The sequence below is a fragment of the Grus americana genome, chromosome Z (assembly GCF_028858705.1).
Source record: "Grus americana isolate bGruAme1 chromosome Z, bGruAme1.mat, whole genome shotgun sequence".
Lineage (NCBI taxonomy): Eukaryota > Metazoa > Chordata > Aves > Gruiformes > Gruidae > Grus > Grus americana.
Window position 1 is genome coordinate 20,581,620 of NC_072891.1, and position 14,794 is coordinate 20,596,413.

At 41.2% G+C, this 14,794-nt stretch overlaps 1 protein-coding gene across 1 annotated transcript in view; it reads right to left on the reverse strand.

The window, feature by feature from the left end:
* Positions 1-243: 243 nt before the first annotated feature.
* ANKRD55 (ankyrin repeat domain 55) overlaps positions 244-14,794 on the reverse strand; it is a 53,710-nt gene continuing 39,159 nt past the window's right edge. The window contains exons 10-11 of the mRNA XM_054809933.1: positions 9,770-9,871; positions 244-583 (exon numbers count right to left, since the gene is read on the reverse strand). Coding sequence (XP_054665908.1) covers positions 315-583; positions 9,770-9,871 — 371 coding nt within the window. The 3' untranslated portion in view covers positions 244-314. The remainder of the gene's footprint in view (positions 584-9,769; positions 9,872-14,794) is intronic.

Below are 14,794 nucleotides of genomic sequence, written 5' to 3' on the forward strand. Positions count from 1 at the left end.
CTGTTTTCTATGAAAGGCTTAACAGCGCATTGCTGCAACAAGATTGCATGTTATGAGGATTACATTCACAAAATAGCTTTACAGCACATTAAATATTAACTTAGCAATTTCATCATAAATGAAAACTATAATGAAAATGCCTATATAAATACACAGTGCAGCTTTTGTGATGTGCTACCCTTTCTCATTTTTTGTTCACTTACACTCCAGTTCACAAGAGCATCACTAGTGCAAATTAATGAGATTTTTACTGTGCAATTATCTTGTAACAAGCTCTTAAATATATTTCAACTGATTGAGGCCAGTGTAATGAGTTAATTTTTAGTGTGTGGTTTGGTGAGAAATTTCTCAAGCTCTTCTGCAGGGTTAGATTTCTTCTGGCTTGGGATAGCAGGCAGGACACGGCTTGGTTTCAGAGGCTCTCCAGATAGACCAGGCAAGAAAGAACATAGCAAATGACTCTGAGAATGTCCCCTTTTCTGGGATCTGGAGGTTGGGGCTGGTGGGAGAATAACTGCATCAGTCCTTAGAGAATTTAAAGGGAGGGACTTAAACTTCTTAGCACCCTGAGATGGTAGCTGAACTAGAGGGAAAAAAAAAAAAGAGTGCACAGAAAGTGAGAACCATGACATTTTTACAAATGAGTTTGCTACTTTCTTTGAACTGTTGATTGTCTTGTGTTGTGTGTAGTCTTTTGTTGTGTGTGTTGAAAAATGTGATCAAAATAAGAGGAAAAAAATTGTAAAACCCTGGCAGGACTAATCTTCAACTGAAGAAAACAACTCCAGTGTTAAGCAATTTACTTTGTGTTTGGTGATCAATAATACTTGATAAGTTCAAAGGTTTACTTTTGATAGGCAGAGAATCTATAGTTTGTCTGAAGGACACTTGGTCTGTTTGGAGAGATTTCCTCAAGACATTTTTTCATCAAAAACCATAGGCTGACTGAAACAGAAATGTTCCATGGGAATATATTAATTTTAACAAAACCTTTGAGGGAGGACGCTGGATTATCCAGGATAAATTCTGATCAAAATCTTTGGAAGATGAAATGGAAGAACATGGGACACTGTGTCTAGGTTACTCTTGGCACAGTCAATCATGAAGGTAGGTCCACATATGCTCTGCAAGTCACAGGTGACAAAAGTAGCCCAATACCCTGTTGCTTATGAAGAACCGCACTAAAACACAAGAGCCCAGCTCTTCTGTGTCTCATGTATGTCAGCAGTCTTGTAAGAAACTGTGGATTTAGATCATTGTTAATCTCCCTTCACACTCAGCAGTGTAACAGTGTTTGTGCTTTGAAGTGAATATAGTTCTATATCTTCTCTAAACGGAAATCCTCAAGCTCCTTCATTCAGGCAACTCATTAACTAATTTCCTATTTTTTAGAAAGGAGAATTCAAAACCTTAATTGTAGACCTATTTTTCTCTGCCTTGGAATTTATTGTGAATTGCATTAGCTTATTTTCATTTAATTCTCCATTTTATTCACAAGCTCTTTGTATATGAACAGTTTGGGTTTTTCAGTTTAACCATATGAAGAGTTCCCTACTGGAGTTAAAACCATCTCTGTTTTGGCTACAGAATCTTTCTTGCAATTTTTCCCATTATTTTTTTCCATGGTTGCATTCTCTTTCCATCTGTAATTTCCTTCCACCTGCATCTTTTGTGATGAATATATGAGAGGCTATTAATGTTTTCCTCTGAGATGTTATAGTTTGAGTTTCATCTTACTAGTCATGGCAGTTTCAAGAAGGTTATTTGGATTCTTTATTTCGCTGGCTTCATTCCTTGCAACTAACCACAAATGCTTCCTAGTGGTCAAATATTAAAAACCATTCTCTGAGCCAACCACTTGTCCTCAGATTGGTATCATGTTTGTGTCCTGTTTTTTCACATGCAGGGAGAATCCTGCTGTAAAGCACTCTGTTCAAAAGGTGACCGTCTCAGCCAGTTGTCCTGGTTTCGGCTGGGATAATGTTAATTTTCTTTCTAGGAGCTGGTATAGTGCTTCACCTGGAGCACCAGTGGGTTGCACTGATCACACAACAGGCTCAAATAGGAAACCCCAGTCGCCCAGGAATCTTGGAAGTGATCATGGACTGGCCAGAAGGCAAAGATTTTGCAGTATTGCCAGAGGAGGTGACGTGCTGAAGAGGCCCTACCATATAATAAACTACCAGAAAATGAGAAGTAGTATGCCCTATTCACTGATGGGTCCTGTCACACTGTGGGAAAGCATTGGAGGTGGAAGGCTGCTGTGTGGAGTCCTACACAGTGAGTCACAGAAGCTGTTGAAGTTAGTTTGCAGAGGTGAAAGCCATCCGGCTGGCTTTAGACATTGCTGAATGAGACAAGTGGCAGGAGCTCCGTCTCTTTACTGACTCATGGATGGTGGCCAATGCCCTGTGGGGGTGGTTACAGCAATGGAAGCAGAGCAACTGGCAGCACAGAGGCAAACCCATCTGGGCTGCACCAGTGTGGCAAGATAGTGCTGCCCGGCTAGAGAACCTAACTGTAAAAGTACGTCACGTAGATGCCCACGTACCCAAGAGTGGGGTCACTGAGAAACATCAAGACAACCAGCAGGTGGATCAGGCTGCCAGGATTGAAGATGCTCAGGTGGATTTGGACTGGCAACATAAGGGTGAATTATTTATAGCTCAGTGGGCCCATGACACCTCAGGCCATCAAGGAAGAGATGCAACATATAGACGGGCTCATGATCAAGGGGTGGACTTGACCATGGTCACTATTGCACAAATTATCCATGAATGTGAAACATGCGCTGCGATCAAACAAGCCAAGCGGTTAAAGTCTTAAAGGTATGGAGGACGATGGCTAAAATATAAATGTGGCGAGGCCTGGCAGATTGATTATATCACACTCCCACAAACCTGCCAAGGCAAGTGCCATGTGCTTACAATGGTGGAAGCAACCACCAGATGGCTGGAAACATATCCCATGTCCCATGCCACCATCCACAACACTATCCTGGGCCTTGAAAAGCAAGTCCTGTGGGAAAATCACATGCTACAATGGGCTGTTAAAGACTACACCAAGAGCAATGGGTGGTGGGACCCTCAAATATTGGGATACACATTTAGCAAAGGCCACCTGGTATAGTCAACACTGAGGGAGTCTACTAATCTAGCTGGCCCTGCCCAGTCAAAACTTTTACACCCTGTAGAAGGGGATAAAGACCCTGTAGCGCACATGAAGAATATGTTAGGGAAGACAGTCTGGGTTACTCCGGCCTCGGGCAAAGGCAAACCCATCTGTGGGATTGCTTTTGCTCAAGGACCTGGGTGGACTTGGTGGGTGATGCCGAAGGATGGGACAGTCCAATGTGTACCTCAAGGAGATTTGATTTTGGGTGACAATAGCCAATGAATTGACTTGTGTGATGTTAATTGCTACATAATAATGCATATGTCATCACTACTGTGATTGCGGTATGCCATGGTAACAGTATTACAGTAAGAATCACCCAGACTAATAAAGAATGAACTTTGATGAAACTAAGCAATGTGCAGAGGTGATGAAACCAGAACTGACTTCAGCAACGAGCGCCTAGCAACTTCCTCAAGATTGACATCTTCAACCTGCAGACCGTGGGCATGGGCTGCACCAGATACATCAGCTACGACCTCCGGATGCAGCATGTAACAATCCACCACCACACACCATCTCTCCTGCCCTGAGAAACTGTTATGACAGATGGAGCCTGAAGTCATGGACTAAATGAACTCAATGGACATTTGAGAGGGATGGCCTATAGAGTAAGGGAATGATATCTGTGTGTGATGGCCTATAGAGTAAGGAAATGATATCAAAAGACAAGAAAAGTGATGGTGATTAACTGGAATCTATTGGGAAGTATAGGACCTGGGCATGATGTAAATGGTATGAAATAAGGTGTGGAAACCATCGTGGTTTCATCTGGGATAGAGTTACTCTTCCTCCTAGCAGCTGGTCTAGTGCTGTGTTTTGGATTTAGGATGAGACTAGTGTTGATAACACACTGATATTTTTAGTTGCTGCTAGGTAGTTGTAGTGCCTACACTAAGTCAAGGACTTTGCAGGTTCTCACGCCCTGCCAGGTGCACAAGAAGCTGGGAGAGCACAGCCAGGACAGCTGGCCTAGGTTGGCCAAAGGGACATTCCCTGCCGTATAGCATCATGCTCAGGATATAGCTGGGGAAACTAGCTGAGAGGCGACATCACTGCTCAGAAGCACACTGGGCATCAGGTTATTTTTTTCTGCATGTGGTGAGCAATTGCATTTGTGCATATCTTATCTTATCTTATCATGTTATTTTTTAATTATTGTTATTATTATATGTCTTTGTTATCCTATTAAACTGTCTATCTGAACCCATGAGGTTTTTTCCATTCTCCTCCCCGTCCAACTGGGGGGCTGGAGGGTGAGTGAGTGGCTGCGTGGTGCTTAGTTACTGACTGGTGGTAAACCATGACACTAGTCAACTCCAATGAAAACCTGAGTGTTCATGGTTGCTTTTTTCCTGGCAACCCCTTTGATTATTCCCTTTTCATATTTTCTGACAGAAATTTTCCTGGTGCAGGTTCAGGGAAATTCTACAGAAATGAGGAATGGAGAAGAGTATTCTCTCTTAACCCTATGAAAATCATGTGTAATTCCAGAGATACATCTGAAGTTAATCTAGATTTGGACCATTTTAATATAGGATAAACTGATAAATGAACTAATTTTTATTAGAAGTAACAGACCACATAATCAATTGGTATGAACTGAGTAACTGCTGCAGTCAATGCACCTGTGATAAGCTGGACCTTACAAGTCAATCTTGATCTTAGAAAAAATACCTAAACCAAACTAAGCATTAAGCACATTTGAGGAACTTATAGGTAGAGTAGCGGATGGAGTTTCCTGAGGGCTGTAGAATAGAAAGTAAGTCAGAAATATATTGAAGAAGTTCAAGCAGAAACCCTGAAGCTTCTGTGCTTTGGCAAAGCAGAAGCACATGAGTCTTGTCATGCAAGCCCTTCTGCGTCTGTAGATTTATCTAGTATATAATTAATAAGTCAAAAATTTGTCCTGCTGAAAACAAATGTTACCTCTCTAGTGTCTGCAGTGGGCACTGGAAGAGCTTTACATCGATGTGTTTTTTTACTATATACATTGTGCAAAAGAAGATGAAGTTTTCCTTGCCATGTTCCTCAGTACCATATGCTATATACTTATTTCATCATTCATTATTTATTTATCAGGAGCCGTAATTTAAGATTCACCAGGCATATATTTGGGGCAAAGCAGAATCTTTATAGACAGGATTTTAAAAATTGGTAATTTTTTTTTCTTTTCTTTTCATGCTAATTTCAGTACAATTCAAGCTGTGATGGCCTTGAGCAGGCAGTGTTTACTACAGCTGTCTGGCCTTTGCCAATGTAGAGTACTTCACGGGTCATACTCAAGGTTCATTCATGTTCAGAAGTTCAGGAAATCACTTAGATCTCCTTTCCATGAAAAAAACCCCAACATTAATACTTTGCTTTAGTTTGTATTGATTTTTTGTGAATCAGGCAGGGTGAAATACGATAAATGAGCCCATTTGTTTTCTGGCACATGGTAGAATGCTTTGAGTTCTTTGGAATTTTGGTATATAAACCACGTGCATATTGATAGGCTCACTTGTTTCCCTCTTTGGAGCACAGGCATATGTTCATGCCTTCAAAGTTTACAACTGTGTGAAGTATCTCCAGAACACTTTAGGTACTAGATAAGCCCTAATGATGGGTTTAAGTAGAACAAAAGCAGTGAGTTTAACTTCACCCCCATCACCCGGTAGCCATCACAAACCCATGCTCATTCAAAGAAGTAAAAAACACCATCTGAACATCACATCAATGCTTTCCACCTAGTCCTACATACTGTACTCAGTTTAGGATATTCAGTAAGGATTTCAGGACTGGTACATGGATGGCTTTGAAATAATACATACAATAACTGGTATTAGTTAATGGATTGAAACACATGAGCCTGAACCCAGCACTAGGGTCTGTGAGAGATGGCTGGTTGCTGAACATCCAGAAGCTATATACAGCAAAAGCACCAGTAATCACTCACGTTCAGAGGGCAGAGTCAGCTAACAAAGACCTAGTGATACAATAAGATCTACTAATTCAGGGAGCCTTTTTCCAATAGTGACTCTCGAGTGGCTGCTATTACAAACTGCAGAGGCAAGAATACGGCTGTCAGGGAGGCACTGCCCAAAGAGTATGTACTACTCAGCAGAACGGATGACTCTTAGGCTCTCTTCCTATTGCAAACAGTGGATCAGGGCAGCCCTTTGCAGAGAGGAGAGTGCTTTGTGGAATCCTTAGCTGTTAACTTGGGAAAGAAGAAACTTCAAATCATGATCAATAACAGCAAAAACAACCACTGATCCCCAGAAAATATTGTTAAATGACCTGTAGAAATATTTTTTTTCCTGGGTTTGGGGTTTTTTTTGTTTTGGTTGGTTGGGTTTTGTTTTGTTTTGTCCAAGCCACGTGAAGAAGTGAGAGCAGCAGAGAGTTCTCTAGAAGTCCCATATTTGTTTGGAAAATTATTCTGGCATTGTGTGACTGGTGTGTGATAGTTGTAAGCCTGTTTTCCAGGTGTCTTGGGAGAGTCGTGTGAAGAGAAAGAAGGGGTGTGCTGAGGGTGTGCTGAGGGTGGAGCAGCACCATGCAGAATAACAGAGATGCCAGGCTGTGCTGAGGCTACTCAAGAAGCCATGTGAGGGACCTCTTTGGCCCTGGTAACATCTGGAGGGTGGGAGTTTATAAACTGTGGTTTATCGTCACTCAAGTGCTCTTTTCCTAGTCTACTGTTCCATTCCTCTCGTCCTTTTTCTAACTTGTATTTTTTAAATGTTTTTGCTCAGAGATTAAAACATCTCTTCCCTTTTTTTCATTGCCCTTCCTTTTTTGGGAGACGTTTCTTCTTTCTGTTAATCTCTGAGTAGTTTCAGTTCTCTTTCTAATTTATGCTTATTTTATTGTTCTAGCTCCCTGGTTGCTTTTTTTATCCACTGGCTTTGTTGCATGTTTTTAACACACATCTTGTGTAACAAAAATATTAGAGAAACACAAATGTTTATACTGAAGCTTTGTGCTGGAGTCATTTGCCTGGATAAACGCTGCGTTCAGAACAGTAGTATTTTTAGGGCTGGATAGAGGATGAGTGAAATCTTGGCTCTGAAACGCTTATTTGGAAAGCTCCAGGATCAAACGTGTCATTTGTGTTAACAAACACGAAATGTAATCTATTTTGCAAATAATTTTGCTTTTCTGTTATTGTCTTGAACTGATGTTGAAGCAGTAATAGCACCTGGATAAATGTGCTGTGTTAGTTAATTAAATCATGATTATTAACTGTCATAATTGCATCTTATTTGTAAAACACAGGTTTTGGCATGAGAGTAGAACTAAAATCCTGGCTGTTTGTATGAATTATTGCAAGAACACCAGTGATTATGAAATGATTTTTTTTTTTTTTTTAGAATTTTGCTTACAACTATGTTTTTACTAGAAGATACAGGGAACATTAGTAGAAAGCTTAAAAATAGAAGACCTGGAGACAGGGTTTTGAAAACAGATTATTTTCTGTCCTCTGAGCAGAGGGACAATACCCCAGTATTCCACGTATCTCTACTTTTCTTCTTCCTCTGTAATTTACTTTGCAGCAGCAGTGCAGGATTCTGTATTTCCCCTACCCAATCTGACGTTCCTTACAAAGCTACCTCTGCTGTTTCGCTTTTAGTAATATTGTTAGAGCTGCAGAATTGCTTCTGAAACTCAGATCACAAGAGGCAATGAGTCTTAAATTTAGCTCTGAAATGTGAATGTTTTAGGACCTGGCTGATCTGCAGGACAACAAATAGTGAACTGCAAGTCCTTATCCAAAATAGACTGGGGGATTTGCGCTTAGTGGAGCACAAGAATGCGAGGGCAGGACACTGCTGAGAGTAGGGCTAGTGTTTGTATGTGAAGAACACGCCAGTCGCTGGCTGGATCCAGCCTGGGACACCAAGTCTTGACACTGCTGGGGCTGTGGGAGCGGGGCGAGGCTTTCCCTGCTCTTCAGACCTTGCTTCTTACTGCCTTGGGAGCGAGGAGCTGGCTGAACGCGCAGAGGAAAAAGAGGCTGCTGCTCTCACACTCCCTTTATTTTAGCTCGTATGTTAAGCTACGCAAACCAGTTGCTGTTATAATGAGAGAAATGGATTATTCCCATTCTCCTGTAAAAGCTAGTCTATCCACTGTGCTTAAGACAGAGAGAGATAGAACACATTTTAACCTATGCAACATTCATAAAATGACAATGTTTGTGGAAACCTCATGATCTTGTTCTAATTCTCTTCTAATTTTTGCTAGCAAAAGGACACAAAAATCAGTGGCATGATATTTTTCATACTATCTGCAAAGTCATTCCTTATCCTGGCTTTCATCTCACATATCCAACCTTTTTTCTGCCGTGGCAGTCATTAGGGTGTTGTCATCCATCTCTTTACATATTGTAAGCCACCGTGTTACTTTATGAGAGTGAAAAATCCTGTGTCTGAGAATTCCAGTCGCCTCTGCTCTAGAAAACAAATGTAGAACCAACTCTCCTCTGTGTTGATGTACATTGCTTCTACTAGGCCAAATCTATGAAACTCATTGGGGAAAAGGGTTGTGATCAGCAGCACAAAGTCCAGCTGGAGGTGGGCCAGTCACTAGTGGAATATCCCAGGAGTTGATACTGGGGCTAATATTAGTTAAAGTCTTCATTAGTCACTTGGACAATGAGGTGGAGTGCACCTTCTGCATGTTTGCAAATGATATGAACCTGGGAGGAGTGGCTGATAGAGCAGATGGGTGTGCTGCCATTCAGAGAGACCTTGACAGGCTGGAGAAATGGATGGACAAGACTCTTACAACGGGAAATGTAAAGTCCTGCACCTGGGGAGGAATAACTCCCTACATCTATACATGCTGAGGATCAAACAGCTGGAAAGGAGCTTGTCAGAAAGGGACCTGGGGGCCCTGATAGACAACAGCTGAACAAGGGCTACAATGTGCCCTCGCAGAAAAGACAGCCAACAGTATCCGGGGCTGCATTAGGAAAAGCGCTGCCAGCAGATTGTGGGAGGTGATCCTTCCCCTCTACTGGTGAGACACATCTGGAGTGCTGTGTCCAGTACAAGAGAGACATGGACATATTGGAGCAAGTCCAATGAAGGATGATGGAGATGATTAAGGGATTGGAGTGTCCAACCTCAAAGGGGAGGCTGAAAGAGCTCTTCAGCCTGTTCATACTGTTCAGCCTTGAGAAGAGAAGGCAGCTCAGGGGATCTTGTCAATATGTATAAATGCCTGATTGGAGGGAGTAATGAAGAGGGACGCAGACTCTTCTCAGTGGTGTCCTATGAAGGGAAAAGAGTCAATGGCACAAATAAGTAAGAAGAAACTTCTTAACTCTGAGGGTGGTCAAACACTGGACAGGTTGGCCAGAGAAGTTGTGTAGTCCCCATCCCTAGAGGTATTCAAAACTTAACTGGATGTGATCCTGAGCAACCTGCTGTAGGTGACCTCTCTCTGGGCAGGGGGGTGGGCTAGACAGTCTCCAAAGGTGCCTTCCAACCTCAGCCATTCTATGATGCTGTGAAAAAGGAACATGAAACCTCTTTCAAGCCCTCGGGTGCCAGTGATGGAGGCAAACAGTATGATACTGTAACTGAGACTTGCCTGTACTTACTTTTGTGAGCACAGTGGCTAGGTATGGGAGCTAGGCTGTTCCGTACAGGAGTAAGATTTTTTACTTTGTGTTGGTCTATGGACTTCTGTTGAAAATCTTTACCTGTAAAAGAAAAAGATAATCTGTTACCATATGAAAATAATTGTAAATAATGCGGTGCACTGTAGATCTCTGGCTTCTAGGAAAAAAAGAATACTTAGTAATTCTCAGAAGTGTGTAATAACAAGAAACCACCAACTGAAAAAAGGTGTTGCTTTGTTTTCTTTACATTCATTAAAAAGAGTGACTGATTTAATGTAATCTTCACGTGTACCCTTATCACTTCCTTTCATATAATACACTCATTAAAACAGGCATGATCCAGTAGCTGAGTCCATGTAAGAATATTCAGACACTGAATTTGTAGAAATGTTCAACTAGATGGAGTTGATTTCAGAATTGAAGCTTTAGTTTGACAATTTTTGTAGTAGGGTCTCAGCCTTTCTAAGTACTAGAATACAGATGGAGTTCATCTGCTGGTTAGAAAATGAGACTGGTGGAAGTCAATCAGCAGTAAAGATGAGCTTTGAGAAGGTTTTGCTGCAGGTGAAAACATAGCAGAACTGATATAAACTGATAGTGATTCTTATTAAAATATGTTTATGGCAATTTCATTTCTACGAAGAAGAACAGATACTGGAAAATAAAAGATTAATTGGCTAACTGTGGCATTTCACTGGTAAGATTAAAGTTAACTTTGGTTTAGTACTGTTAAAAACCCCAATATATTAGATGATGTGATGCATTTCACTGCATAAATGACACATCAAATATTATTAAAAAACTAGAAACTCAAGCACCAAATCAACATTGTCCCCAGATCCTTTTCCTGAGTTGATCTTATTCTGTGATGTTTGAGATCCTCAAATTTATCTTTTTCGTTATCCCCAGATCTGAGATGAGCCTTGTAAGGAGTCTGGAGTTGTCTGGCCATACAGCTGCTCAACCAGCATGGCATTGCAACATAGCTCATTGCAGAGCAAGCATATGCTCTGTTGGCATGCATAGATGAGTGGAGACAGAGGCTGGATGTAGTAGGACATCTTAACCAACAGGATGAAATGGAATGATATAAATTGCCTTTGTGGCTTTGTGGTTGGTACTTGAAAAAAAACCTATGTCTTGCTGGGCTGTGCAAGATAAAGCTATAGGAAAATAGTTGTAGAACAGTTTTCTAGAGGTACACGGAAGCAGTTGCCAAGACTGCTGTAACTATGTCAGTGACCAAATGGATTGTGTGAAAGGAGCTGAAGTGATGTTTATCAGACAAATCCCCATGTTATAGTGCAGTCTTTGGCTCAGCATGGAGCAAGCTTCTGGTCTAAAGACCATGCAGTTGATAGACATTGGATCAATCTACTGGATCCTGTGGGTAAAGCTGATGCATATTGGGCTAAAGGATGAAGAATCTCTTACGGATGAGCTGTGTCTAATAGAAACAGACTTTGGTTTTCTTTTCCCATGCTTTACTCTTTATTTAGTCTTTAACACTTTCTCTAGGGTGAGGCAAAAGTGGGCGCAAAAGTTGATAAATTTCCCCTATACACATCACATCCTCTGTTCACAAGGAAATAAATATATCAAATCCAAAATAGCAGAGAATGAAGCCTGCGGATACCATTAGTGCAATTTGAGTTATATGATTTCAGTGATGCTTATGCTGAGAACTAATGGCTTATTATGTATGTACCATTGTGGCTTTGATGATGGGAGGTTGTTTTTTTTGATCAAGAGATATTTCATAAATGGGGATATCTGGCAGCAAAACAACAGTACAAAGCATAGTCATGTTTGCAAGGTGGATATGAATGCTTGGAAAAGAATCCTTGTTGTCTAAAAGTTCTGGCATCAAGTGGAAGTACTCTTCTGCTCTTCCTTTCTATCTGCTCCACATAACATCAGAGAAAAAAGTTTTTCTTTCTTTAAGACATCATCTTTGTCATCCCCAAGAGCATATTTATGATGGCATTTATTTTTGAACGAAATGGAAAGGAGGCAATTTAATTGTTATAAAATGAAGGAGTCCTCTGCATTTTAGTTTGTTTACTGACATTTTTTACAGGTTGCTCTTTGATTTTCCGTTGCATTTAGTTACATGAATCACATTATGGTGTGTTTCATGGAAAAGCTGTAAATGTTATGATTAATGTCTCACTGTAAATCAGTCCTTCAGCTTGAGAAATAAACAGCCACACTGATCAGCTTTGCTCTACTCTTTTTCTGGCCAAGAAGTGCTTCCTGTTGGAGTATACAATACTGCTTATGCCATCATAAGCTTAATAATAACAACCTATTTTTTACTTTACCTGTTCAAGCAAATAGAAGGTACTGGGCTGCTGTAATAAAACCTGTAATAAAGTATCACCTTAGACCTGAAAGGTTATTGATCTAAAAGACGAGTGGGTGATAGAAGGAAGCTGCAGCTGGTTAGAGGGTGCTAAGAGCTGCCTTACATTTGAGAGAGGCCTCCTTTTACCCATATCACTTGGAATTTCTCTACTTATACCATTTTCCCTGTGGGAAGTAGATGGCAGTACATTTTACAAAAAGAGATGATTGCAAAGCTCACAAATACAAAATGCTTCAGATTGTGGATGCCAGCTCAGCACTGTGGCCAGCAAGCACTCTTGCAATATTGACAGTAGTTTTTGGTACAGTCTATCTTTGCTCTTCCCAGCGGAGGGCAAGACAAAATAGTTATTCTGAGAGAAATCAGTGGCATGATAGTAAGGTAAGTCTCATTGCTACCCACAGCAACCTCTCCCCTTTGTGTAAGTGCTAAGGCTCAGCTAGTAAATTGACTCAGCTTTCATTTCCAGGAGCACAGAAAACAGAACAAAAAAACCTCAAAAAATCCCCATCTATATGCCAGCTGCCTTAGTAGCAGTAAGCACAAAAATAAGCTCTGACTTTAATTAAAGTCATGGCCATGCAAGACAATCAACACTGTGTGTCAGCTGAGAAAATAATTTTCAAATTCAGTTCCCCTACATTATTGATACCTATAATCCTGCCCTGGCGATTGAGTCATCAGGAAATTACATGTAGCCCCCACAGTCATGACTTGAGAAATGGCGTATTAACACTACTTCACTGTCCTTCAAAGACCAGATGTTGTTTTTTTCCTTCAGCTAGGCCTCCTGCAGAAAAAAAAAAACGACGAGGAAATATCTTTCCTCAGAGAGAGCTGCCTGCACAGTGCTGCTGGCTGGGATGGAGCCAGGCTTGCTTTGCTTCTGATCCCTCTAAGTCCTGCAGGCACTGTGCACTAGAGACCTGGAAGCCCTGGAGCTCATACAGTAAATGCAGTTCTAATTCACAGCGAGTCAGGTGGCTTTAATTACAGGGGCAGACAGATTTAAACCACACACATAGGCGTGAAGGAGGGATAAGCAGATCTTTCTATCGTGAAGAAATGTTAGATAGTATCTGGGTTGTGCAATATATTCCTGTCAGACATTCCCTGCCTCCTTACAAGCTTTTAATTCACATGCTTCAGTGGAAGTCCTTTTTGCCAGCTACAGGACTCTTTTTCTTGTTGGAATGTTTTGTTAAAGGGAGCTGGTACACAGAGAACTGGGCTTAAAGCGGACTCAGACTTTTTTTTTTTTTCTAAGGGAGATAATAAACTCTCGGAGATAAAATGACTTAGTCTTCCTTTGGACATGCAAAGACTGCTCCCATTGTAACAATTAGAAGATTTCCCATAACAGATATGATTTTGCCATCATTCACGCATGTAGACTGGAACTTTTTGAATAGATCCTTTTTTACCCTGAAACACTATTTCCAGCCTTTATTTGCACAACGTAGAAAGGCCTGTCATTCTGAAATTGCCATCTCTACTCTCATTATTAGAAATGTGAACAAAGATTTGCTATTTTATAGATCCCTTTGCTTCGGAGTCAGTACAGTTTGCACTATCATGCAAGCTCAGATAGTGACCTGACCTGACTGAGGGTTCTTCTCAGACAGGGTTTCTGTTCACTCCTCTTTCCATGGGAGGATAACGGCTCATGTCTGTTGGGGTGAGGGTAGATTAAATTACTGTGTTATGTTTACTTCTTGTAATGGTGTACTGGTAAATCTGGGGATTGCCATTGCTTGTTTCATTTTCAGTTGGATATTACAGTGGTTGGAAGGCATGCTAGATGTGTTTAATTTTGGCATGAGACTAATCCCGAAGGAGATGAAGTTGGAGGCACCAATATGTTGAAGTGAACTCCAGCGCACAGACCAGCCAGCCAGATTCATTTAAACATGGATGTGAGTCAAAGTGCTAGATCCCAAATCCTGCCAAACCCTAGTTTCAAGTTTACTTCAGAATTCTGATGCTTTGCTTCATTACTGTTGCATTACAGTTTCCAAACCACGCCATAAAAGTATTTACTCCATCTCTGTAAGTTTAGCAACCTGAATTCAGCTTTGGAGAAACCATAAGAAAGCACATTAGACCAAAGAGCTAGCACTCAGGGTGGGAGGAGTGAGAAGGGGTGACACTACAGTCCCTTATTCTGGAGTCAGAATATGCCTATAAGGGGAAAGTGGCATGGTGCAGAGCTGTCCAGCATGGCATGCGTGGACTTACCGGGTTGGATCCAGAGGCAGCTCTGAGCACAGTTAGAGATTTGAGTGCATTACTATTCCCTTGCACATCAACTTCCAGGACTAAACGTGGACACAAGGCAGCAGGCATGGCAGTGGGTGTTAACGTGCAATTCACAGAACACATATATAATCTGGAGGCACTTACCCTGCTCAGGTACCTTACATGCTTCCTAACTACCTATATTTTTTGCTTGCTCATCAGACCTACTTAAAGCTCTTATTTCCCACACCTAAGCACCTTGCTTCAGCTGTCAGCTGATGTCCTGTCCATATGCTATCTGCAATTGCTATTGCATACAGGGAGAAGAAATTGAAAAAGATATTAAAGAAATAGAAATGTCACTGGTCAGGCTGACCTGTTTTTTCTGACTCAGCTTG